The following is a 23,807-nucleotide window of genomic DNA, read 5'->3' on the forward strand; positions in this document are numbered from 1 at the left end:
CGAATCTAGTTTCTCTTCCCCACACCATATGAAGAGTCCGTTCGCGTCAAACGAAAAAAAGAATTTGTAGTATTCTCTTTGATATGCTTATTGGAGATTATCCTGGGCTATGTATGGGACGGTGGTAAAATCAGGAGTCGCCCTGACGCCAAATTGCCTTTTGCTAATTCGTACATCCCAGTGGTTACTGGTCTTCTTTGATACCTGTATGTTAATTACCTTAGAAAATTAATGCTTTTCACTGCAACGGATGGTTGCTTGTTCTGTTCCTTTTCCAGTCTAGTGGCTATGCAGGGACCTTTGAGCCATCCCCTCTTTTAACATGAAGTATTGCAGTTATGTATAAATTTCTCTTCAAATGGTCAATTTACACCAGCCTGGTCTATACTCGATCTCATACCGATTGTTGACACGAACGAGACAGATACCAGGCAAACCTTGATAATCAAGTCAGCACATTGTGTTTTTTTGCTTTGAGAGACTCTTTCTAGAGAGCACCTAGTCGAAGTCCGCATCAACCATGCCGAATGACACACGCCAATTCTACACTGTCTGGAAAATCAAAGACCATTTGACCATGCCTGACCCCGAAGAAAAAAAGACCAGATACCATACATACCTCTTTGTACAAAAGGAGGAGGATCTCACGGACAACAACAATGATCCCCAGCACGTCGTCGGGTGGACACACGAAGTCACCGGCGACATATCCACCTCCACGGGCATGGTGTACGTCCACAAGCCCGTGCACCGTTCGCCCGCATATGGTGAGGCGTTTTACGCCAAGGAGCTGTTAGGCCGGGTGCCGGCGGACGAGTATCCGGAGAATGTGGACGGGGTGTGTCAGTCGATCAAGCCGCCTTGGTGTCAGAAGAAGTTCAACGCGCAGACGATGAGGTATGAAGGTGTTGTGTTTGAGGAGGGGGAGGGGGAGGTTCGGGGTGGGATGAAGTGGAGGTTTTATGCGCCTGGGGAGGAGAGAAAGCCGTATTTCAAGTGTACGGAGTGGGTGGAGGAGAAGGTGGTTCCGAAACTGGTGGCTGACAGGATCATTGTTGATTGACGGCGGAAAGGCTCGTTACCGTATGGATCTGGATTTTCAGACTGTTGTTCGTCTATGGGTTAGTTAGTCAGTTATAGACTCTTGAAATTGAAAGCCGTTTGGTTTGGCTAATGTAAATCGATAATACTCCTTCTACGGTACGTCCTATACACGCATAAATGCGAGGGTAAGGGCACGGAAGGGTCATGTACAAAAATTAGCAGTAAAATCAGTTGGTAGTCCAACGTGCACCTCGTAAAGTCCAAAAGCATTTCCAGTACTCCCAATCTAAGAATATATAGAAAACTGCCGTGAAATGTATCTCTGCGCCTGGCTGAGGAGATCCCAAGGAGACCACAAAAGTAAACAAAGGATTAACATCGTAAACGGTACTTATACATAGGTATGAAGCTGCGATTCGGTAACATTGCTTTGAATATAAAGCACAGAACAGGTATCAAAATAGGGATATAAGATCATCAGAATGACGTCTACACCTTTGGGTGTAGATCCACAAAAAGGGTTGAGGACTCAGGATGTATTGCATCAAGTCACAACCGTCTCTAACGAGGACGACTGCCAAAAATCAGGTTCAAGGCGGCAAGGGAGGCCCGGGGTTCAAAATCCGTTGAAGCCTACTCGCCTGCACGCTCAATTGCTTGGTCTCGTCGTCACTCAACGAAGGCGCTATCGACGGGTCCAGGAGATCTTTAACCATGCCGGCGATTCGCTTCAGGATGAGATGGGATTCATCCGCTAGAGCAGCCGGAGAAGAAGCACCATGCTCCAGAGTCTCCTCCCTGTCGCCGTACGTTTTTGCGTCCACAGCATCCCTGCGATTCCGGCTGCGTATGAATTGTTGAAGCTTCTTAATGTGGGGCGTCAGATGATTGATGCCGTCGAGGAGTCTATTCTTGTAAAGCACGTTTGGATCCCGTTCCGGGAATGGGCTATCGATCCTGGTATCTGCGTAGATTTTTCGCGGCAAAACCGCGTTTCGAACAAGGTCGATATAGGCAGAAAGAGGCTTGGGATGGGAACCGGCCCATGTTGTAGGCATGAGGTCTATTAAAGCTCCGGCTGTTTCGAGAACATTTGGATTGTTTTTGTCACGGAAACAGGTGCTGAGTGCGATAATGAAAGTATTCGTGAAGGCAATCCCTTTGGGTATCATTTCCTTTTCGATAACTTGGAGAGACAGCGCGCTTGACCGAGTTGCCCGTAAGGTACGCAGGTATTCATGGTAAGACGTGCGATCTGGGTTAATTTTGAATGGTCCATCAGGTGCGGTAAGCATGGTCCAGTACTGTTTGCCGATGGCAGGTCCCTCAGCGAAATGCCGACAAGCCCGTAAGATTATGGTGAGTTCCGGGTTCGTCGGTAAAGGATAAGTGGCTTTGGGAGGTTTGCGAGCCCCAAATCCTGGCGTGGCTTGGACGGGAATATCGTCAAGGTTGACAGGTTTGAATAAAACTTCAGAGGATATTTCTTCAGCAGCAGTAGGTCCATATTCATCCTCCTGCGATTCAGCCGAGCGACGAGAACCAGAGTTCCTTTCTCCTGTAGATTTAGCAGACTCTATGCGTTTCTCGCGGGCCTGTACCAGTCTCATCATAGATGTGGGCCGCCTTATATTCATGGCCTGCTCAAACAATGCCAGCAACTCAAAGAAATCGCGTCTGCGCCCTCCATAACCAAGCAGATTGGCCATACGAAATACCAATCGCTGATCAACAGTCAATGTACCTTCACGCCACCTTGCCACAATATCTGCCCACAGCAACCTTCCTTCACGCAACACAGGTATTTTCTTCTGCTTGATTAGCTTATCGTCCCGTATGGGATGCAGCTTGTCAGTCACGGCCTTGGCATTCTTGTGGATGGCGCCTAAGATCGTGGAATACGTCACGTTGTCGGGTGCCCCAGGCCCTTTTGTAGGAAGCTCGCCTACAATCTCCCACAGAGCACCCATGTTGTTGTGATTGCTGCAAACCTGTAGCATCGCATTGGTGTGCTGAATCGAAGGTGGCACGGTCGAGTCGCGTCTTAGCGTATCATAGAGAGACATTCCGATCTGTACGGCCTTTTTCGAGGGATGGTCTGCCAGCTCACGGAAAAGCATCGAATAGGTATGCGCGTTTGGTTTGACCCCCCGTTTCTTAAGCTACGTCCATTGATGTATAGGTCAGTATAAGGACGCAATACTATTAAGCAACGTCTTCAGAGATGCTCACGTCATTGAATAACTTGAAACCCATCTCCGGCCCATTCTTCTTCAATTCTTCACTTAGAAGAGCGTTCCACGAAGCAATGGACTCCACGCCTTCCTTCTCCGCAGCCATAACCAAAGCCACCGCCTTCTCAAATTCGTCACCCGTAAGCATCTTCTCTATACGGCCCATGAGCGCCACTCGATCGTTTCCGACCCATTTCAGCTCCTTCTTGAGAGCTTCCTTTGACATGAAGGCGTTATTCTTGCTCAAATAAGCATGTTTGTATCTAACGCCAATGACGGCCGGTATAATAATCGGACGCCAGAAAAAGGTGCTCGTCGGCGTTGCTTTGCACAGCGCCATAGCCGTATTTGTTATCTTGGAGCACGCCATCGCGTTAGGTCTGCGCCCGCAAGGGAAGCAGCGGGAGAAAAACGGTGCGCAAAAGGTTGCGGCCGGGGGCTTTACGCATCAGTGAAGCCACAGCCAGTCTAGTAACCAAAGGGTTGCTTTAACAATGCGCAATAGGCCATCTCCTATCCCATTTCAAATGCACCATAAAACACAGAATTCGACGGAGACGACAAGAGGCTTGCGGTCCGAAGCTTTCCTTTTAAAGTTATATTGCCTGTTGTCACCGCTCTTCGGATCAATTATGGACCGAGCGCAAAGTCTGACTTCAATATTGGATACCGCTTTGCGTCTTAGCGGAGCATCATGTGAAGCTGTCGAGATAAATGCTCCCACCTTACGGAGATAATAGTCTACCAAAAGTCACAGCTACAATACAAATATCATCCATAAGGTACGGGGTTAAAGGAGCCTGAGATTGTCAATTGTTTGAGAAGGGGTAGCACTATAGAGTAAGCGGTTTGAGGTAGTAACAATAAAGATTTCCAACCAAGGCTTATCCTGGTGAGCAAACATGAAAGCGCAGAAATACGTGTGAAGAGCAGAGAAACAAGCGGGGGATTTAGGCATCGAGATAAATGATTAAAAAGGAGCAAGTGCAGGGGTAAAGGGTAGAGGAGACCAACACTTTCCCGACGGCCGTAAACAAGGAGGAGCAAACGCCATCGATTTGATATCCGTTAAAACGGGGAAAAAGGGTAGAAAAGAGATATAAGCACATCCGTCACCACCCAAGTTGAAAACCTTCGTCCATCGTCACATTATTACAAGTCCTCCACCACTTTTTTGAAGCACCTGGATTTTTGGTTTGTGTTCGTCACACATCCTCTTCTTTCTATCAGAAGACGTTGAAAGGAAAATATTAATCACACACAGCACCAGATGATACATGGATAAAGATATAATGCCGTAGAGAGAAAAATGGAGAATGGTATCAGAAATAAGTTGGCAGGAACCCCCTCTTGACCAGGATAAAATAGTAGAAAAATATGTAGAAAGAAGGCTATTAAAATTTGACGCAAAAGCGGGAATCTGCAATTGAGGGTATGGTATGCAGAATTGCAAGGGAAAGCAGGACAAAACACCAAAGCTTCAATCTGGGATATTTGGCTTGTCAAATTACGACAAAACCTATTGTTCAGGACCAGTCACTTTTTATTGATAGCTGCTGAACTGGCCATCTGGGCCTGTGAACGTCAGATGTCAGCAACGATTTGCGATGCTGTCGCCAAAAACGAGGTGCGATAAGGCCGACATTCCAGTTGGCCTGAATTTGACTGGGACGCTGAAGCAGAATGGAGATGTGATATTACTCACGAGGCGGCGGTGGAGGTTGTTGGTAGACCTGGCTTCCCTGGCCATATGGGGAGTGAGGGTAGTTGGTAGGATACGTCGCGGGGATCTGTCCGTTTCCAGAGGGGTAGACGAGTCCACTCCCCGTTGAGTTACCGTATTGATTTGGCACTTGGCCATCCGCAGGTTGATACCCAATTGGAGGAAGTTGGGGACGCACGCCTGCTGGATATGGTGCGGGCTGCGGAGGCTGCTGAGCGGCGGTCACGTTGTTCGGATCCGGGGGCGCGTTGCTGTCAGCTCCTTGAGCAGCAGCCCGTTCTCTCTCTTCCGCAGCTTTTCGCTGGTTCTCCTCCTCCTTCTTGCGTGCCTTCCATTCTTTCCGAATTTCTTTGAATTCTGGGGGAATCGAAAAAGAATGTATTAGTCGTTCGTCTATAGAGGCAAGAGAAGATGTCATCAACTGGGGAAGTGATCTTGGCATGAGGTGCGGTTAAGGTTCGGCGCCGTTGCTGGCGCTACTGCAACCCACACGCAAACACCGTGCTGTGTAACATAGACCAGACGAGCACGATTTCTGGTACGCGTCGACTAACGCGATTCAAAACAATGGAAACGCTAAAAGAAGCATGAATAGCACATACCGTCGGGAGTTCGCTTTGCGCCATGAGACTGCATTGTGACATGCGCATTCAGATGATTAAGAGTACCATAAGCCTTTTCGCATCCATTCCACCCACACTTATACATTCGTTCAATTTCTTCGTATCGTCGACGCGGGCGCTTGTGTTGCTGTGATCCGGGAATAGGCACAAACGAATAGACCTTGAAATAAGCAACAAGTTAGTTGTCATTGAACAATCGAGGCCGCAGCACGGAGGGTAGACGCCATCGAGCTTACCTGTCCTGGACGAGGCCCTGCCGTAGTTACGGGTGAGGCAGTGCCGACAGTGGTCGCCGGGGAACTATATGGTCCGGGGAGACCCTGATGCTGGCCATATTGATGAGGCCAATCCGGGCGTGCGTACATTTGTGGGGGTGGATGGCCTTGGTACTGAGCCATATCGTGACCTTGCGGTTGGTATGGGGAATATGGAGGAGGATAGGTTGGGCTCGCCGCCGCGATTGAGGGATCTATAGGAACGTCCGTGTCAGACTTTATTTGGGTGGGATTGCGATGGTCATTTTGTGGCCCATCTTGCAGGTTCATGGACGGACTTGTTGCTTGAGCCATACCTGCCGCGCCGCCGGCTTGGGTATTAGGCGCGTGATGGTATTGCGGTTGTCGAGCGAGATAGTCCGGGTATGGAGGTGGGCGTGCAGCCGGCGGCGGAGGAGGCTGAGCTGTCTGGTTCAGGGTGTAGTCTGGCTGCGGCGTGTTGGAGGTGGAGAGGTTGCCGGCAGTTCGAGATTCAGCGGGAGCAGTGTACTGAGCAGGTGCCCGGTTTTCTGGCTGCGACGTGTTGTATTGAGGAGACGCGACAGCGGCAGCAGCAGGAGTCTGGTCTGCAGCTGACTGTTCAGAGTCCTGTTCCGCCAAGTTTGGAGGTTCAGAGTTCAAACCTGACTGCGCGTAATCTGGGGCAGGTCTGTCCATATAATAGACTTGTCGCGTGGCCAAACTAATATGCTCCCTCGAATATCCTCCGACAAGTACCTCAGATCTTAGCGGCGGGTGGCTTCGCTCAGTCCAGTAGATCGAACCGAAAGAATTATATTATAATCTGAAGGAAGAAGGAATGGGCCGGTCAAGAAAGAAAAAGGCCGGTTCCCAAGCAGGCGTCGACCAAGATGCTCCCTTTCGGTAACTGCGGGCACGGAGCAGGGAGTTTGACAACGCACTCGGCCTTCAAAAGGTTTGGCGACCAAGTTGGTGCAGTGGGCTTTCCCCAAACAAATCGCGTGGAAACTTGTGTTGGTCGAAAAGAATGCACTTCTTTGGACCCCTTTTTAGTGTACCCTAACGAGCACCAGAGCAAATAATAAGTTCGACCCCAAGATACCAGTCCAAACCGAGAACGGCTCGTCTCGCGCGCGAAGTAGGGATATCGAAGCTTAAGAACGTGCTCCTCAAGCGGCAAGCTTTGGGCTTGTGCTGGCTGAAGGTCACGAAACGCGGTCGTCCCGGAGGGGAAAGGCCAAGATTGGCGAGGTTTGACGAAGATAGGAGAAATACGGGGAGCTTTCGATGTAGGTTAAAAGATGATGGTGCGAGCGGTGGCAACTCTCTTTTGAACTAATTTCAAGCCAGTGGGAGCAGAGCTGAAATAATTTTAGGAAGCTTAGATTGGTGTTTTTGCAGTGGGACCTGCAGTAAGACCAGCCGACGAGCCAACGCGACCCAATGGTCTCTTGCAGAGTTGGAATCGTCGAAGGGGATAGCCGATGGGCTGGTTGAATCAACGGTGGAACCGTTCCGCAGGGAATAGATGGGACAGCAAAAGATAGTGGAAGCGTCAAAAGAATATTTCGGTGGACGCTTGTCGTTAGTTAAATGTACCAAAATATTATGCGTATAACAGCGGTATTGGGCGTTTGGAGAGGATGTACTCGTCCGGTGGGAAAAGTAACTCAGAGAGTGAGAAACTCTCTGGTTTGCTGGCGGATACGATGAAATCGATGGGAAGGGTGGAGATCGTAATTTTTCCCTTTTTTTTCTTGCTCCCTTTTCCCTTCTCCTCCTTTCCCCTCTTGCTCCACACGTATAAATGAGTGGGAAAGGGGGTTCAACAATCACGTCGGTAAAATTACACGTGCCCTACGGGAGGCCCTCTGCCCTGTGTTGCTTTCAACACTCCCTTCTTGTTCCCACGTTTGTTCTCAGAGTGATCCCCTGTCCTTCACCCCAGTCAGAATAGGAACCCGACTGCCAGATCGCGGCGACTGTGGAGCAGGGAGCTCGTTGACTTCTGGGAAGAAGAGTCGAGCCAGGGTCGAGTCTTGGTATTGGGGGCCAAGTCCAGGTCAATCCTAGCGCGTGAATTACTGGCAGAAGTTGATAATCCGATAGAGCAATGGGGTCCACTCGACGACGTTGGGTCTCACTCTCCTCCACTCGAGTCGCAGGCAAGGGTGTGGAGCAAAATGCTCGAGACGTCGACGGGCTATCCGATTATTGTGAGCTTGTGAGGCGCGCGATGCGTATTTTAAAACGGGAGAGGACGAACTGACCGAAGCTTAAACACGTGAGGAGCAGGCGATGCGACGCCCTTTAAGCCCTCCTTCAAAGAGAGACCACAAAACCAGGCAAGAATTAGAGACCCAAGGGCCTCTCAGCGCGATCTTTGCGAGCGACAAGGCCTGTGATGTGAGCTTGGACCTCCCCCTTGCGATTCTTTTTTTCCTCTCTTGTGACTCTGTTGGCGGCAGAGGCCCACCGATACGACCCACGCGCACTAAGGGTTTTGTACCAAAGTTATTTTGCCTGGCGGTAATTTCAAAAGAACCAGGGCGAGACGGACTCGTGGTTTGCGAGAAGAAGGCAAAGGCCAGACTAGGCGAAATAAGTCGTAGTGTCGACAGTAGCGTGGAAGTTGTGGTGCAATGAGATAGCTTGAGAAGACTTTAGTGTGGTTTGTGTGCGAGTCAAGGCAGCGGGAGGGGGGAAAGAGAGGATGGAGGAAGGGCCGGGGATGGTCCAGGAAATTTTAGGGTCCAGGAAGGCGAAAAAGCAAAAAGCGCAAAACTCTCTCCCTGATTGTGGCGGATCCCAGCGTTGGTGCCACAGTGGACGCTCTGGGCCAATCAGCACAGCCGAAAATCCCCAAACATGGCTCGTCACGGGATTACGCGTAAAATACACTGCTTGCTAGGATAGCCAGTCACCACTGGAGCGTCACTTTCCTCAATAACCTGATATCAAGAGAGCTTTTGCGAAGCTGCTGGACGTGTATCTGGAAAGGGCTTTGCTCTGCTGTAGGGGAGATGGCCAATTCTAGAGGGAGGAGCGCCTTGGATTCTTCCGGCGGTGATTGTTACAGAGACACCGAACGGAATGTCCACAGCAAGGTTCATCACTCCTACGGTTGTTCTGATTGGCTGCGAAAATGCAAGTCAAATACTGAAGATGGCAACGAGTTGCATAGCAAAAGGATTTGATACTTGCTTCGACCAGGCGGAAGACAAACACGTTCCAGATCAGGGCACGATTGCAGTGGCTGTCGATTGTGTGGATCGTAACCAACTGGTTGTTCCCGCTCTCTGGCGAGGTACAACACACCATATCTGTGCGTCCCGCTCCGACTGAAATCGAAATCACAAGCGTTGGAATTTGAAGTCCGATGCGCGCGAATAACAATACCGAGAGAAGGAAGGACTTGCAGGGCAGCCAAGCACAGCAAGAACCCGGATACTACCCTAGCATTTTCCCCGCCCCCCGGCCACACCACAACGATTTGCTTCAAGCTCAGTTGGGAAAGAATATGTAATAACAATTCGGTTTGGGGGAAGAATTGGAGATGTCTTCAAACAATATCTCCATGGGCTGAGGGCGCTTTTCTCGCTAAAAGTTGATCATCCTCAGAGGATCCATTTTTCTGTTATGGTTCCCCACCGCCTGAATTTATGCAGGTAATAACAACACAGAGCAATTCGGTGCGGAGAACAAACGATGAAGGTGAAGGAAGGAGAATTGAGGCGCAAACGATTTGGCCATGCGCAACAAGCTTTCCTAGTGCCAGATTTCCACGTCAAACCTGAAGCGCAATCCATGGAACCCGTTGACTGCTTGGAGTGAAACTCGGCGCGGCCTGGGTGGCTGTTACAACTAACCGACAAGCGTGCAATTAGAGGCACAGCATGTAAAGCTGGTCACGGGGCTTCGCTTCTCCACTGAATACGAGCCACCTCTGCGCATTTCTCCCATCTTCCATGTTGAATATAGGGGGCCCATCCCGAGCGCAAAGCAAGTTTCTCCAGTTTATCGGGATTTCGGGGATTGCTGTTTCCCCAGAGGGAAATTGGCGACAGGTGCTTGTCTCTCCGGCTAGCCCTCACGCCGAGTAGCAGCCGTCTCCCCAAGCATCCGGGCATCCGGCGGAGTAGATTATTGCTCTGCTGTTTGGTTCAACATTCCGCTACCTGACGGTTTCGCCTGGATCGGCCTTTCACATTGCTGATCGTTTCTTGAATATCCTTGAGCGCCTTCAGCTTTGACAAGGGAGCTCCCTGGAGTGCAGACAAAGCGCTGATCGCAAGTCGACCCTCGGTCATCATGGTCGATTCACAAATTCCCCCGAAGGCTACTCACTCTACTCACCATGTAAGTGCAGCCTGGGAGATTGAGATAAACCCTGGCCAAAATCTGTAATTCACGAAGCCGAATCGATGGAATCAAGTGAATTATTGTGCATCCTTCAACAAAGCCCGTGGACTCGCGGAGGCTTCTCCAGCCCTACAATCAAAGCTAGCTCGAGATCGCCTAGAGAATCAAAATGATCGCTGTATCAGGCTAACAAGGGTCGTAGGCTCGTCCAGTTCGAGATGGAAATTCTAGAAGCTCCGATTCTTGATGGAGCAAGGTCAGATCTAAATCGCTTTTTTTTGTCGCCGTCGAAATATTTGAGAAGGCTTGTCTGTAGTATTTTTCATCCCTCCAGAGGCCGTGAGGAGGAACGCATCTCCGTCATTCCTTGCTTGTAATTACTCCATGCCCAGATTGGCAGATTGCCCACATCTATCGCGCGCTACCCCGCGATTTTTGACAGAACGGCTAAGCATGCTAATTTTAGAGCCGACACCATCAGATGGAGCTTTCTGATCAGACCCTCTCTGCTTGAGCTCCAAGAGCCGCAGCTAACTAATTTGGCGGCGACTCCTCAACACAGTTTTCTTCAAGCGCTGAAACCTGAGCCTCGAGCTCACCCCAGAACTCAGGATATTACTGCAGCTCTTGTTTCATACACGCCATGGTTCAGATTCTGTTCCATCAGGCGACGACGTTCCCGACTCAGGCACCGAACAATGCAGCGCGAAAACATGTGGTTTGACTTGCGACCGAACGTTTGTGGACCCTGGCCTTCTCCTCAAGTGCCTTTCAAGCGTGATACCAAAATTACGAAACATCCTCGCTTGTGGCCACGCCATGGATTTTGTGCCTGGACTAAAGTAGGCGCCAGAGCAAGCTCCAAGCCAGGGACACTTTGTCGAACCGACCTGGACATCTCCAGTAGAAGATCAATGTGGCCACGGAAAAACCGCAAAACTATCGTCGACAGGACGCGGAACATGTTGCATTGCTCGTCGCCTTGCACACCAAGAAAGCCTTGAATACCCTAAATGGGCAGTTGAAGAGGGGGTTCTTGTGCGGGAAACTCGAAAAGTTTCGAAATGCTTGGCCCACTGTTGCGGCGCTCCGTTGGCCAATGGGCGCGGTGCCAAGCCCAGGATCTGATCCGGCTGAACCTTGTGCTATTTGTCAGCATCAACTTAGTCCCGCAAGAGAAGCAAGTCCAAAACATTGATTTCCGATATTCCAGGGGTCTCAACGCAGCAAGCGCATCGAAGGAGATGTCTGAGCTTAGACTTTCCCTTCTTGTTTCAAACGACTTGTACGGGAAGTGATTGAGATAGTTGTTCACAGTTCCAGCGTCTTCGGAGGATTGTTTTAAGTCCGGAGTGGCCAAGGCTGGGTTCAAACACAAGCGCCAAAAATGTCAACGAGCTCTGGATGAGCAGGCTAGAGTAGTGAACCACAGCCCTGGATCTTTCGAAGCTTGCTTCATCAGTCTCTTGGTCTCAAGATGCAACTCACATAAAAAATACAATATGCTTGATGCATGATCCTCGCAATCAAGCCACTTAAGTCACATTATTGTGATGCCGTGCGCCGAGGACGGATCGAGACCGTTTTCCCATTTGATCTACCACGGCTGAGACAACTTGGGCAGCAATATTGATGCGTACCAAGTACGGAGTACGAGCTGCATGAACTGCCATGTCTGGCATTCAATCCGAACCTTCGACGGGTCGTCAGGAGACGTCCATCCCTCAATCGTTTACGAGACAGAATCGAATCTCCGTTTTGGTCGCCGACAGACAACGGCCTGCCCTTTTTTCAAAGACAAAGAAAGGGAAGATACGGAGTACGGCCGTCGAAGAAAAGCTGGGTGTCTGGATGTTAGACAGAGAACAAGCCGGTCCCCGCAGAGAGTCAGAGTGATTACGGGGTAACTCACTTCAACGTCCGATTATTGGTCAATTCAGATATCAACGTTGCGCCAAACCTGCGTCAGAGAATCCTTTTGCTCTGAGAATTCTCATTCGACCGGATCATCACACCCCTGGTTCCAAAATCCATCAGTTATGAAGTCCGTACTTGTGACAACGGGAAAAGGGCGATGATCAGCTTGAAAATCAGCCACTCATGCCTGCAAGAAATCCAGTTAGAAACTGCCTATCATGGTGCGGAGGAGTTCGCCCGCCCAGTTTTATGTGGGGCGCGCGCAGAAGGCGGAAAAATGTTCTCCAATGTCTTCCCAATTTCCCCGAGAAACTAACTTTCGAAATCTGCAGATAGTCTCAGCTCGAAGGCATTTGCGCTATCAGCTAGCCGCATCTGCCACGTGAAAATTTTAGCTTCAATGTGACCGCAGAGTGCATCATGCAGCAGGAGAAGGTTATTGTTGGTCGCCAACTAGTCTGCGTTCCAGTTGCGGGACAATTGTGCCGGAAATGAGGAAGTGAGCGCCAGGAAGGACATTCGGGCTTCAATACTCTCGGGGACAATCACTTTGGTTATGATACGATCGCATTCCAAAAGGGATGCGAACGGGACCGGGAACGTAACTAGCCCAATCATATCATCATCAAGACGTCCATTATTCGGAATCATTGAATATGGGTCTGAGGTACGGAGTAGAGTTGCACCGAATCTCCCGTGTGGTTTGATAGTCGAGAGATCTGTTTGTCGTTCAGAGAATGAGTTAAAACTTCCAACTTCTTGTTCCCTGTGAGGCTTGTGGCCCATCCAATAGGTTGCCGCGACGGGTTGGCATCTCCTAAATTAGTTGATGGAGCTTCAGGCACTGACAGGATACTATTTGCAACTTGCAAGGGTTCCAAGGAGAACGGTTACCCCGAGCTTTAACCGCGGCATACTAAAATAGGCAGCTCACTGCCAATTTAGCCGCCGGAGCTACGCTTGACTAGCGTGGATCAGGCGCGCAAGACAAAGCAGAAACTGCTTATGTAAATTCTCTCGACCTCATCGTCCTTTGTCTACTTTCACCGATAGTATACGTCGTATGTTGTTTTTATCTCTTGACTTTGAAGATTAGATGTAGCTTTGATGATGGCCTCTCTCTCACTAACCCTTCTCCCCGAAAGTCTGCTTCAACTGCACGACGTGCTTGTCTGCCTGGCAAAATTCAATGATGCAGTGTCCATAGAAGCGGAGAATGACTTTGTAAGGCTTTTTTCTTTCAATCATGACCAAGGGAAACCCCCTGAGAAGGAGAAATAAGAGGGCTGATAACTATGTAGCTGCGGTTCTCCGCGCTGAATTCTACAAAGTCTGGCTATGCGTCGTTTAAATTTGATAGTAGCGGGGCATTTTTCAGTCGGTACGCCTTTGATGCCGGGAGGGTCAGTCATGCTGCCAGTTCCAGTGCTAGGCATGGTCCAGTTAAGCTGTCGTGCCAGTTGTATATCAAGGTACTTCCGTCCTGTATCATTGCTGTTATGGTTATGGACTCTAACAGCGGTCCTAAGGCGCTTTTATCGGTGTTTAAAGGACGAAGTATGGATTTTAGGGACAAGGATACTGCTGTTGAACAGTGTGAACTCCAGATTTTTGATGGGCCAGATGAGGCAGAGTGCAGAGTTGTCATCCAGATGGTTTGCAGACATGGTATGGAAAATGAAGCTGCTATTTTCACCAAACTGGGATCTTGTGGCTAACTAAAGAGTATAGGAGTTGTTAAGACATACAAGCTGATTTATGAGCCAGTGGAGGTGCAACATGCTGTTTTTGACAAGTCCAAGGCCCAAAATCAGTGGGTCATAGATTCCAAGTTCCTAAGGGGAATTGTGGAGTACTTTGGGCCTACAGCCGAGCAGCTGGATATGTTTACAGACAACGGGAAAGCGGTATTTACGAGCTTCACTACAAAAGTGGCCAACGGAAAAGGTAGGGTAATTACCTGCCTCTATGCAAATGCATTGGTGTGCCCGCTTCTAATTACGTACCCGAAGAAATCCTGAAGCAGCCAGTCCATACCTCTGTTGCAATTGACACCAGGGATTTCGAACAATGCATTGTGGAAGAGAGACTTCATGTTGCTGTAAGCGTGAAGGATTTCAAGGCCATTGTCTTGCACGCAGATACCCTTAAAACAACAATTACAGCCCGCTACACTCGGCCATGTCGACCCCTCCAGCTGTCATACGATTCTGGGGGGATGGCATGTGAGTTCACTTTGATGACACGAGGGGAGACTGAAGACATAGATACGTCTGTGAACGGTGATGCCCGTGAACTCTCCGCTAGACCGCATTCTCGGCCTCCACAGACAGCTTCCGTGAACAACGAGGAGAATACCCCCGCAACGCGGCCTGTCGTCCCTGCAAGAAATGAACCTGCCCAGACATCTTTCCGCGGAGGAACTGTCCAAGAAACCCCACAAAATATCCCACCGGTAGCGTCTGCTCTGCTTGACCCAAACAGCCTTTTCGTTCCACTTGACGACGATCGTCAGTGGGATGAACCGCAAGATGAAGAGGAGCAGGAAGATATTCTTGGCTGGGATCCAAATATGGTTAATGTAAGCTGACTTAGATTCGGGGGTTTGGCTACAACAGTTAACTCACATGACGCAGGATCCCTTGCGAGGTAGTCGCCAAGGTACGGTTCAGGACAGTATAAACACGGCTGTGCAAAGGGAGCGCCGGGGTGAAGAGGTTGAGTCTGCAGCAATCCCCCCGACTCAGAGAATATCTCAGGTACGTCTCGTGGTCGTGGTTAGCTCTGGAAACGGCTGACCGTTTCAGATTCGAGGGCTGTTTGACTGAAGAGTCGATATGACCATCACCCTCGAACTCCCGGACTGGAACTATCGGTTCCTTCGAAAGTCCAATTTTCATAGTTGACTGCGCCTCTAATGTTCGCAATGTCCTTGAGCGTTTACCGGGCTATCACAAAACTTGTGGCACAGCCAGCCCCAACGGCAGTAATTATCGGTGTTACGCCGCCCTCAAATGGGATTTCGACATACTTCCCGTTAACATTCCCCTGCTCATCAGTTTCTGGGCCACAGTTCCCGTGTTCGCCCCATCCAAACGCAATGATTCTCTTGCAGTCAACTGCAGCAACAACGTGTTCGCTTCCAATTCCCATGGACGTGATTCTGGGAAAGTCGGCTGGTGGCATTTGCCCACGATCAGATCGACCCCAAGCAGTCAGAGAACCATTGGAGCCATGGCTGTAAATACCATGCCAACTAGCTCCAACCGTTTTGTATCCCTTCAAATTTGCCGGAGCTTTTGACCGTTGTCCCCATCTATCAGTCCCCAAAACTGCCAGCTCCCCATCCTCCACATTTCCCACGAGTATGGTAAATTCCTTCCCACATGCAACTTTCACTGCAGTAAAAGGAGCTTCGATTTTTTGCGGCGACCAAAGCATCTTGTTCCTGCCCGCCTCTCCAAGCTGGCCTTTTCTCCCCTTTCCCCACCCAAACACCTCTCCGCTCGATAGAACGACCACTGTATGCGCAAGGGCACCAGCAATACAAATAATCTCCCTGCCCCCTGGCGGGAAGTTCGGCATCCGTGTCGGGCTTCTAGCCTCAGTAACATTCTCCCCGAGACCCAATTCACCATTAAGCCCAACGCCCACCACATAGACGTAGCCAGTCCCGGCTTCCACGAAACACGACGACTCCCACGTCGCCGCCACCGCAGCAAACTGATCAACCCGGCGCCCACCATCGTAGAAAGCAACCCTGCCAAACTCAAGCAACTCTTCCACAGCTTCGGCAGGATAACCACACCTCCCGTTCCCATTCGACCCCGCTGCATAGACCGCGCCGGACTTGAATAGGGCAAGAGTATGATTACCCCCTGCAGCGAGCTGAACGAGGTCCTCTTGGTCGGAAGATTGTGCCACCTCGTTTGGCAATGGAGAGTCTGGTTTGAAGAGACATCTGGTTGGGCGGGAAACGTCCTCTTTGTGCCCCAGGCCGAGCTGGCCGGAGCCGTTGGAGCCGAAAGCATAAAGGGGCATATTATTGCGTGTTTGTGATGCTGGGGGGGTATCTTGGAAAAAGGCACAGCATATAAGAGGGCAAATGTCACTTAAGTCTGTGTCATCAATATGTTTGGATTGCGTTGATGGTTTCGGAAGCCAAAGCAATTCTACACGGATCTCGTATTCTTGTCTTCAAGCCCTTTTCATCAAACCTGGAAGGTCTTGAAGTCACTCACGTGATATCATTAAAGGTCCTTCCGCCCCTCGCCTGGCGTCATTTTGGGTGAACAAAGCAAGCTATTCTATACATTACTATGAAGTTACTACGAGGAAATTAGAAAAGAACATCCAATTTCAATTCCGTAACATAGCTTAGAGCTTGAAGAAACGTAGGATTATCTAGCAGTCTATTATGGAGCTTGTCGTACAATAGAAAATGCATTTTAGATAGGTGCAGTATACATACAGCATGCATACTCTGATAATAGCTGTGTGATGCAGGTATGACCGGATCCCCTGAGGTTGCGTATCAAAATCAAATTTTCAGAAGCAATGCATGGGTGGTGTTACTGAGATGGCTGTCTTAGTGCCCCTCAATCGCGGATGCCGGAGAGAAGGCAAACGAGAAACCTGATATCGGATTCCCACAAGTATGCATAAGCTATGGTCCAGTAATGGTCGATATTGCCAATATCAGCTCGATTCCTAGTCACTTTTCATGATCTTCACCACCAAATAATAACGGATGAAACCGACATCACTTGAGAAGGGCGGGGATCCCTGCTCGTTTTCTTAGGAAATGAATCTCGAACAACGCATTTGGCGTAACATCTTCTTCAAAATCGTGGGTCGCAAATGCGTATCTCTTGAGAGAGAGCCAGTGGGGCGTCGGTCCAGGTCTAAGCATCAATTGGAGCGAGCAACTGGACCGGTGGGAATGAAGCAGATTGTTCTGGATAGATTTTGCTCCAGGGTCGATACTTTTAGGTTTGGTTTGGGTGTCTTTGGGAAGGATGATTTGAACCACGATCATCGGAATTTCTCGCGTCGGTCCGTCCCTTGGTGCTTCTGCACGCTAGTTAGCTAAAAGAACGGTGGACACGGGAGCAAGATTGTGCTTTTGCAGGATCCAGGGCCATCGATTCGGGCTAAGATGGGATACAATCCTGTTCGAGTATAAGTTTGAAGAAACCATCTCTTGTCTCTGCTATCCGATATATCAAGAGGGCGATGAAGCCGAGTTCAGCGACAAGTGTCAATTGCTGCGGTCCCGGAGGGCAGCGGGTAAATCGACTAGCGGCTTGATGCCAAGGAGCCGTTGCTGAGAAGTGAGCGAAGTGGGATGTTCTGCTGGTTCTCATAGGCTGGATTGCAGGCAATGATGTCGCTGCGACTGCTAGTTAACAGCTGTGAAGGGAGAACAAGAAATCTCAGCTGCTCTCTCGACTCTCGCCATGTCGTCATGCCGATACCAAATTGCCCGTCAATGGCTTGGGTCTTGCCCGAGAGAGGGGTGGAAAGGCCAGGCGAGAGTGAGGCCGCTATAAAGGCGCGCGCAGGCCCAACAGGAGACTTTCCGGGCAGGGTTTGGTGAGCACGAAACAAAGAACTGCTTCCGGATTGGTGTCAACGCAGACAGAAAGCTGCATTGGGCAGCCTCAGCCATCTCAGCAACCCCTCCATTGCTCACTCTGCTGCCCCTCCTTCCACCTCACTGCTTGACCCAACACATCTTCCCCCGTCTCTCTCTCTCTCTCTCTCTCTTCCTCTTCTCTCTTCTATATCTTCCCTCAGCCGTGCATTTGAAATTGTTTGCCTCATTCTCCTCATTTCCAAGAAAATCACTACCGCTGCAGCCATGGGTAAGAAAGCGATTCACTTTGGTGGCGGCAACATTGGCCGTGGCTTCGTCGGTGAATTCCTCCACGAGTCTGGCTATGAAGTTGTCTTCGTCGATGTGATGGACTCGGTCATCGAGGCCCTTCAAAACGCCTCTTCCTACAAGGTCACCGAGGTCAGCAATGAGGGAGAGCAAACCAAGACCATTACCAACTACCGTGCTATCAATTCCAAGCATAACCTCGACCAGGTCATCAGTGAGATCTCCACCGCCGATGTCGTTACCTGTGCCGTCGGCCCCAATATCCTCAAGTTCATTGCCCCACCAATCGCGAAAGGCATCAATGCTCGTACCATTGAGAAGCCACTGGCCGTGGTTGCCTGCGAGAATGCCATTGGCGCCACCGATACCCTCCACGGCTTCATCAAGGAAAACACTGATGCCTCTCGTGTCGAATCCCTTCCCTCCAGAGCTCGATTCGCCAATTCTGCCATCGACCGTATCGTCCCTACCCAAGCCCCTAACTCTGGCCTCGACGTGAAGATTGAAAAGTTCTATGAATGGGTGGTGGACAAGACACCGTTTGGCGAATGGGGTCACCCTGAGATCAAGGCTATTCATTGGGTTGACAACTTGGATCCATACATTGAGCGCAAGCTTTACACTGTCAACACCGGACATGCTACCGCTGCATACTACGGCTACAACATGGGAAAGAAGACCATCTACGAAGCTATGAGCGACGAGAAGATTCGTGGCTACGTCAATGATGCTCTTTCAGAGACCTCGGCTCTTATTGTCGACAAGCACGGCATTGCAGCTGAGGAGCAGCGCAAGTACGTTGACGCCATCATCACCCGCATTTCCAACCCCCATCTCGAGGATGTTGTCCAACGTGTCGGTCGCGCGCCACTTCGTAAGCTTGGACGCAAGGAGCGCTTCATCGGGCCCGCTTCTCAATTGGCAGAGCGTGGAAAGAAGGTCGATGCCCTTTTGGGTGCTTTGGAACAAGCCCTTCGATTCCAGAACGTCCCAGACGACGACGAGAGCTTCGAACTCGCCAAGATCTTAAAGGCTGAATCAGCGGAAGCTGCCACCACAAAATTGACCGGCTTGGAGAAGGATCATCCGCTCTTTGCGCGTGTGGTCGAGCGTGTCTCAAAGGTACAGAACGAATCGAAATAGTTTGACAATGCGTATTGGGATTGTGTGGGCAATGCTACGCGCCATCGTTTAGACCTACAGCAGAGAAACCTGGCATAGCTAGCATCTCCAACATTCGACATCTGGGGAACGGTGTTACGGAAAGGATATGATATTACTGGAGCGTCATCATGCGATTTGCAAGAAAACGGCAAAAAAGGGACAAAATGACGACATGAAATCACAAAGCGATATGACTCGTTTGCGAGTAAGTAGCTAGATAGTTTTAACAATTAAAATCTCTAGCACTCGATACTCCATACACACCGGAGACTACAACGCCCATTGACATCAGTAACAGTCGTAAACTGCCCAGGCGCTTGACGATGATGTCATGCAAAGCGAATCCCAAACCATCACAGTTTGGTCAATTCCTGGGCTCCTCCTAATCCAGTAGGTATTCCGCGTACATACGCAACTACTAGGTATGTACTGCGCATATATCATATCATGATGGGGCCATTCGTCCAACTCTCCGGAATCATGCCGTGTGATTCTCCTGGATGTTATCTACTGAATCTGGTGAAGCGGAAATGGATCAAACAAGACCAATCATAACTATCCCCTAGTTAACGAGTTAAAAAGCATCAAAGAACAAATGAAACAATTTCTTACGCTGTCCTCACCATAGGAAACCTGGTCTGCGCATATCATCCACACGGTTAAGTCGGATGATGGGAGACCGGGAGCATGATGGGTGCATACAGGCTGAGGTATACCGAGCACCGGAAGTGATCCCTTGATGCGGGCTATTCTTACAGCGCAGATAACTATATGGAGTGTAGGGGTTTTGGTAGGGCTCTTTCCCTTTCTCTGTGAGATGTAACCGCATAAGAAGAGCTAAGCGCATAAGAAGTTGTGATCCCTCTTCGAAGCTGTTGATCCACTCGAAGATAATGAATACGACGATGAGAAGCATCTCGCATCTATCACGGCGTTAACCGGACCGCCGCACTCCATTACCGAGGAAAAGGACACCGCTGTTCTATGGTAAGGCTGCTGATGCAACCCCCGCAGCGCCTTGTTGGCGCTGATGGTGTTTCATCCCACATCCCGGACGACTTTACGCTTGAGAGCACGCTGCACAACCACATCAGCGGGGGAGAGAAGATGTTCATCAGCTTTGTGCGCAGAAGAAGTCGAGGACAGCGACGCAGCTGGAAGATCTGTATCTGTATCAGAATTACCCATACGAGTGATTTCTGGACCAACTGTAATTTAACTTGGACCGACACACAGGTCATTGGTGACAGGGCGTATTGAACAGGGGGGTTTGGTATGAGGGGTGAAATATCCGGGAAACGTTTCTGTATGGTAAACAAGTGTGGCGGTGCACTTGAGCGTTGGCTTCCAGAAGGAATCACTCAACGACTGGCCGCAACGGGCTGGTCGGCTCGGAAAAGGCACGAACTTGGGGGCTCCGGGTGCTGGGGACAAGATGCTGGTTAGCCCGGAGTCTCGGCGAGAACAGCATCAGTGATGTAACCAAGTCGCTCGTCTGTACCCGCTCGCGCAAACTGGGAGCAGTGGGACCTTTGTTCTTCCCTCCAACCTCGTAGCCGTGATCACTCTGGAGTCTGCACGGCCTCGCTCTTGCAAGTTCGTGTGCCATATGCCCTGATTCGGCCTTGTATCGCGAGCATCCCGCTGCATTGGTCTCCCTCCCCTGGCAAGCCGGAACTACTTGAACGATCATCCTTCCAGCAATCCAGGAACAAGGCTCTTCCATATTTCATCGTCATTGGCTCTGGTATCCCTCTCGTTGTCAGTGGGAAAGATCCGGTGCTTGCGCCTGTGTTGGTGATATCAAGTGTGAGTAACCACCATGAAATTCCCCCCGCAGACCAAAACCCGCCTATCTGAGGGATTCTGTGGAAGCCCGCCGCTGGGTGAACCATGGGACTCGCAACCAAACAATACCAAAGAGCTCTGTGTTTTGATTTCAAAAAGAACAGCTCCCTGGACATGTCAGTTATTTATCAATTATTTCTGCTTCTGTGGTTGTGGTCTCTGGACTGCCCGGTTACACGGTGGGATGTTAGAAGAGGCAATATGCGCGCATTCTTCCGCGGAAAAATAGTTTGTTTGCGATACTATCCTCTGCCTGAATATGCGTTCTCGCCTCAAATTATCTAATAAATCTAGATGCTGACCTATTGGCTTTAGCTCGCACTCCAGCTCTTCGTCACCCGCTTCTGCTCTCTCTCGCAACTCGCATGACCTTGCAATAACTCATCAGCCTTCAGCTGCTCTTTGAATGATTCTATCCGTCCTCGGACATCATTCTGAGAGCAAGCTTCCCGGTTCCCATCTAAAGGCAAAGTAGCAGAAAACGCATGCATTATGCCTTTGCCGCCTCCCCGTTCACTCCTTACGCCCTACCCAGAACCGCTTCCACTTTATACTCCGCGCCAGACGGGCTTCAATGAGTCGGAGACGGCTTCCATCCATTCAAACGCCCCTTCGTATGTCTCTGCGGCCCCTTCCTACCATTCTTCTGCGCCGCCACATCACGTAAGAGCAAGTGATATTGCAGCTGGTCGGGGGAACGATTGGCACGGGCGAAACAACTCGTTACCACAGTCCTCGACTTTGAACCTTTCCCAGCAATCTGGTCTACCTTCAGCTCAAAGGTATGCCCCCGGTTTTGAAACTCGAGGTGGGGATCTATCGAACGCGAATATTCGATCCTTGTATAATATTGCGGAGTGGGTTCCTGTCACGGGGGGTCTGCAGGCTCGCCATTATCACAATGTTGCCAAAAGACGGGTGACGGATACTTCGAGGTTTTTTCCATCTTTATTCTCAGGCCAGGCGAGTGGATCTCGATATGACAATGCTGGCATGCCTGAGGCGTTTCAGCGCCGCTTCACTGCCCCAAGTTTGAGTACTGGCGGTATTAGTCAGGCTGGAGAAAGCCATAATTTATCCTCTTCTAGCCTGGTCAACAGTTCTATTCAGGATCCTGCTGTTAGAGCGGACTCCCCTCACACTGCCGCCGGAAGCAGTTCTTCGCTGGTGAACTCTTTGCACAATTCTGCTGGGGACCTTCCATTTTCTCCCCTTGAAGACCCCGACTTGGTCGGAGAGGCAGCTGCAGCAAGATTCCGCTCGCAGCGCATTTACAGAGTCCTTCAACAGGAAGAGAACTTTTACCAACAATCCCAATCCTCTAGCTCTAATCTCGCGCAGGACCCCAGGCCATCCGCCCACGTATACCAGTACAGTTCATTGATTAGTGAAGCCGATAACCCACGCCTGCCGCAACGGCCATCCACTGCACCTGGGCTATCCTCTGAGCAGTCCCCAGAGGAGGCCGGCCCGTCAGACCAGCGCATAACGGCTACCAGTCGTCAGCGCTCCAACACCACAGCCGACTACGACGAGATTCTCCGCGCCCAGGAATCTAAGACCTGGGACTCTATGCTTGCACAAATGGCAGACTGGGAAGAGCGCCAGCGTAGCTGGAAGCGTTTCAAAGAGGACGTTGACAGGAGATTGAATTCGAGCCGAAAAGTCGGCATGGGGTGGCCCGTCTGGTCCTCTGGTAATGGGAAAAGGAAGCTGAAGAAGGAGCAGTTTGGTAGCCATCCGGGACTAAAGAAATGGAAGAGCAAAGTCGGCTTAGCGAACTGAACAAGAGACGCCAGGTGACTATGAGAACTGTTGGATATTGCTTTTGCCCAATTATGTTGATTGCAGAATTATCCAGAGCATTGCAATACACTGGGTCTACTCCAATTTAGCCTCATGGAACTCAAATATTTCAGCAAGGATTTAACAACTTGCTAATGTTATGTTTTTGCATGGTTGGTGATCTTTGGATGTTTTCTTTTTTTGGCACTGACAGGATTCGAGATGTTACTCTCGGGCTCCCTTCTGGTGATGATTATGATGAAATGAACAAGGGCAGCCTTTGGCAAAGATTTTTTTTATTTTATTACCATTCAACCTTTGCATTTAGGGATAACTACTTTTGTGAAGCTTTAGCCTTCTGCTAGGCATGACATCTAGTGAGACAAATTGAATCTAAGTGATTTGAGTTTACTTTGCAGTTCCCAGTCAGTAGAAACTAATTGATGAGAGCGGCACAGTTTGATGATGGCCACACGGCCCTAGGAAGAAGGGAGTACATTTCTGAAGCTTTCATATCGAATCATAGTCATTTCACGAACTATCGTCATTTCTCCCCCTTTTACCCACTGAATACTGTTCGTAAGAATATCTTCGTGTTCCTTTTGGTAGACTCTCAGGCAAAGAATTGAAAAAAATAAAAAAAGAAACTCCGAAACTACACTGAATCCCAGGTTTTCATTCTTCTTTTAGTCACGGGCCGGAGTAGGGACGGGCGTTGGAGTCGGGCTGGGATTCTGAGGAGGAAATCCCGGGAAGGTAGTTGGGAACGGGGGGAATGTGGTTGGAAAAGGCGGGAAGCCCGGTATAGACGTTGGAAACGGAGGGAATGAAGTTGGGAAAGGGGGGAAGGTGGGGAATTGCCTTCCCTCGAGGACTGCGCCGGATGGGCGATCTATAAATGGAAGAGTGATGTTTTGTCAGTTGGTTTTCTTTAATGCGGTGAGCGAGGGGGGGGGGGGGGCGGGGGAGAAGGACTGATATCCC

General features: G+C 50.0%; 7 protein-coding genes across 7 annotated transcripts; 4 read left to right on the plus strand and 3 right to left on the minus strand.

The window, feature by feature from the left end:
- Positions 1–520: 520 nt before the first annotated feature.
- On the plus strand, positions 521–1,063 carry UREG_02212 (uncharacterized protein; the record flags this gene model as incomplete). The annotated part of the gene is made up of 1 exon (XM_002542650.1): positions 521–1,063. The coding sequence occupies one exon, from the start codon at positions 521–523 to the stop codon at positions 1,061–1,063; it is 543 nt and encodes a 180-aa protein (XP_002542696.1).
- Positions 1,064–1,634: 571 nt separating this feature from the next.
- On the minus strand, positions 1,635–3,648 carry UREG_02213 (uncharacterized protein; the record flags this gene model as incomplete). Its single annotated transcript, XM_002542651.1, has 3 exons — positions 1,635–2,602; positions 2,789–3,206; positions 3,277–3,648. The coding sequence occupies 3 exons, from the start codon at positions 3,646–3,648 to the stop codon at positions 1,635–1,637; spliced, it is 1,758 nt and encodes a 585-aa protein (XP_002542697.1).
- A 1,173-nt stretch (positions 3,649–4,821) lies between these two features.
- UREG_02214 (uncharacterized protein) lies at positions 4,822–6,556 on the minus strand (the record flags this gene model as incomplete). The annotated part of the gene is made up of 5 exons (XM_002542652.1): positions 4,822–4,853; positions 4,984–5,435; positions 5,604–5,631; positions 5,700–5,784; positions 5,861–6,556. 5 exons carry the CDS (start codon positions 6,554–6,556, stop codon positions 4,822–4,824), a joined length of 1,293 nt encoding a protein of 430 aa, XP_002542698.1.
- Positions 6,557–10,171: 3,615 nt separating this feature from the next.
- On the plus strand, positions 10,172–11,226 carry UREG_02215 (uncharacterized protein; the record flags this gene model as incomplete). Its single annotated transcript, XM_002542653.1, has 3 exons — positions 10,172–10,219; positions 10,435–10,478; positions 10,689–11,226. 3 exons carry the CDS (start codon positions 10,172–10,174, stop codon positions 11,224–11,226), a joined length of 630 nt encoding a protein of 209 aa, XP_002542699.1.
- Positions 11,227–13,698: 2,472 nt separating this feature from the next.
- On the plus strand, positions 13,699–14,160 carry UREG_02216 (uncharacterized protein; the record flags this gene model as incomplete). Its single annotated transcript, XM_002542654.1, has 2 exons — positions 13,699–13,807; positions 13,871–14,160. 2 exons carry the CDS (start codon positions 13,699–13,701, stop codon positions 14,158–14,160), a joined length of 399 nt encoding a protein of 132 aa, XP_002542700.1.
- Positions 14,161–15,079: 919 nt separating this feature from the next.
- Positions 15,080–16,180, minus strand: UREG_02217 (uncharacterized protein; the record flags this gene model as incomplete). The annotated part of the gene is made up of 1 exon (XM_002542655.1): positions 15,080–16,180. One exon carries the CDS (start codon positions 16,178–16,180, stop codon positions 15,080–15,082), a length of 1,101 nt encoding a protein of 366 aa, XP_002542701.1.
- Positions 16,181–18,002: 1,822 nt separating this feature from the next.
- On the plus strand, positions 18,003–22,823 carry UREG_02218 (uncharacterized protein; the record flags this gene model as incomplete). The annotated part of the gene is made up of 8 exons (XM_002542656.1): positions 18,003–19,148; positions 19,252–19,395; positions 19,585–19,612; positions 20,063–20,177; positions 20,427–20,463; positions 20,511–20,631; positions 20,788–20,999; positions 21,603–22,823. The coding sequence occupies 8 exons, from the start codon at positions 18,003–18,005 to the stop codon at positions 22,821–22,823; spliced, it is 3,024 nt and encodes a 1,007-aa protein (XP_002542702.1).
- Between the last annotated feature and the right edge of the window lie 984 nt (positions 22,824–23,807).

Source organism: Uncinocarpus reesii, genomic scaffold (genome assembly GCF_000003515.1).
Source record: "Uncinocarpus reesii 1704 scaffold_1 genomic scaffold, whole genome shotgun sequence".
NCBI classification, from domain to species: domain Eukaryota; kingdom Fungi; phylum Ascomycota; class Eurotiomycetes; order Onygenales; family Onygenaceae; genus Uncinocarpus; species Uncinocarpus reesii.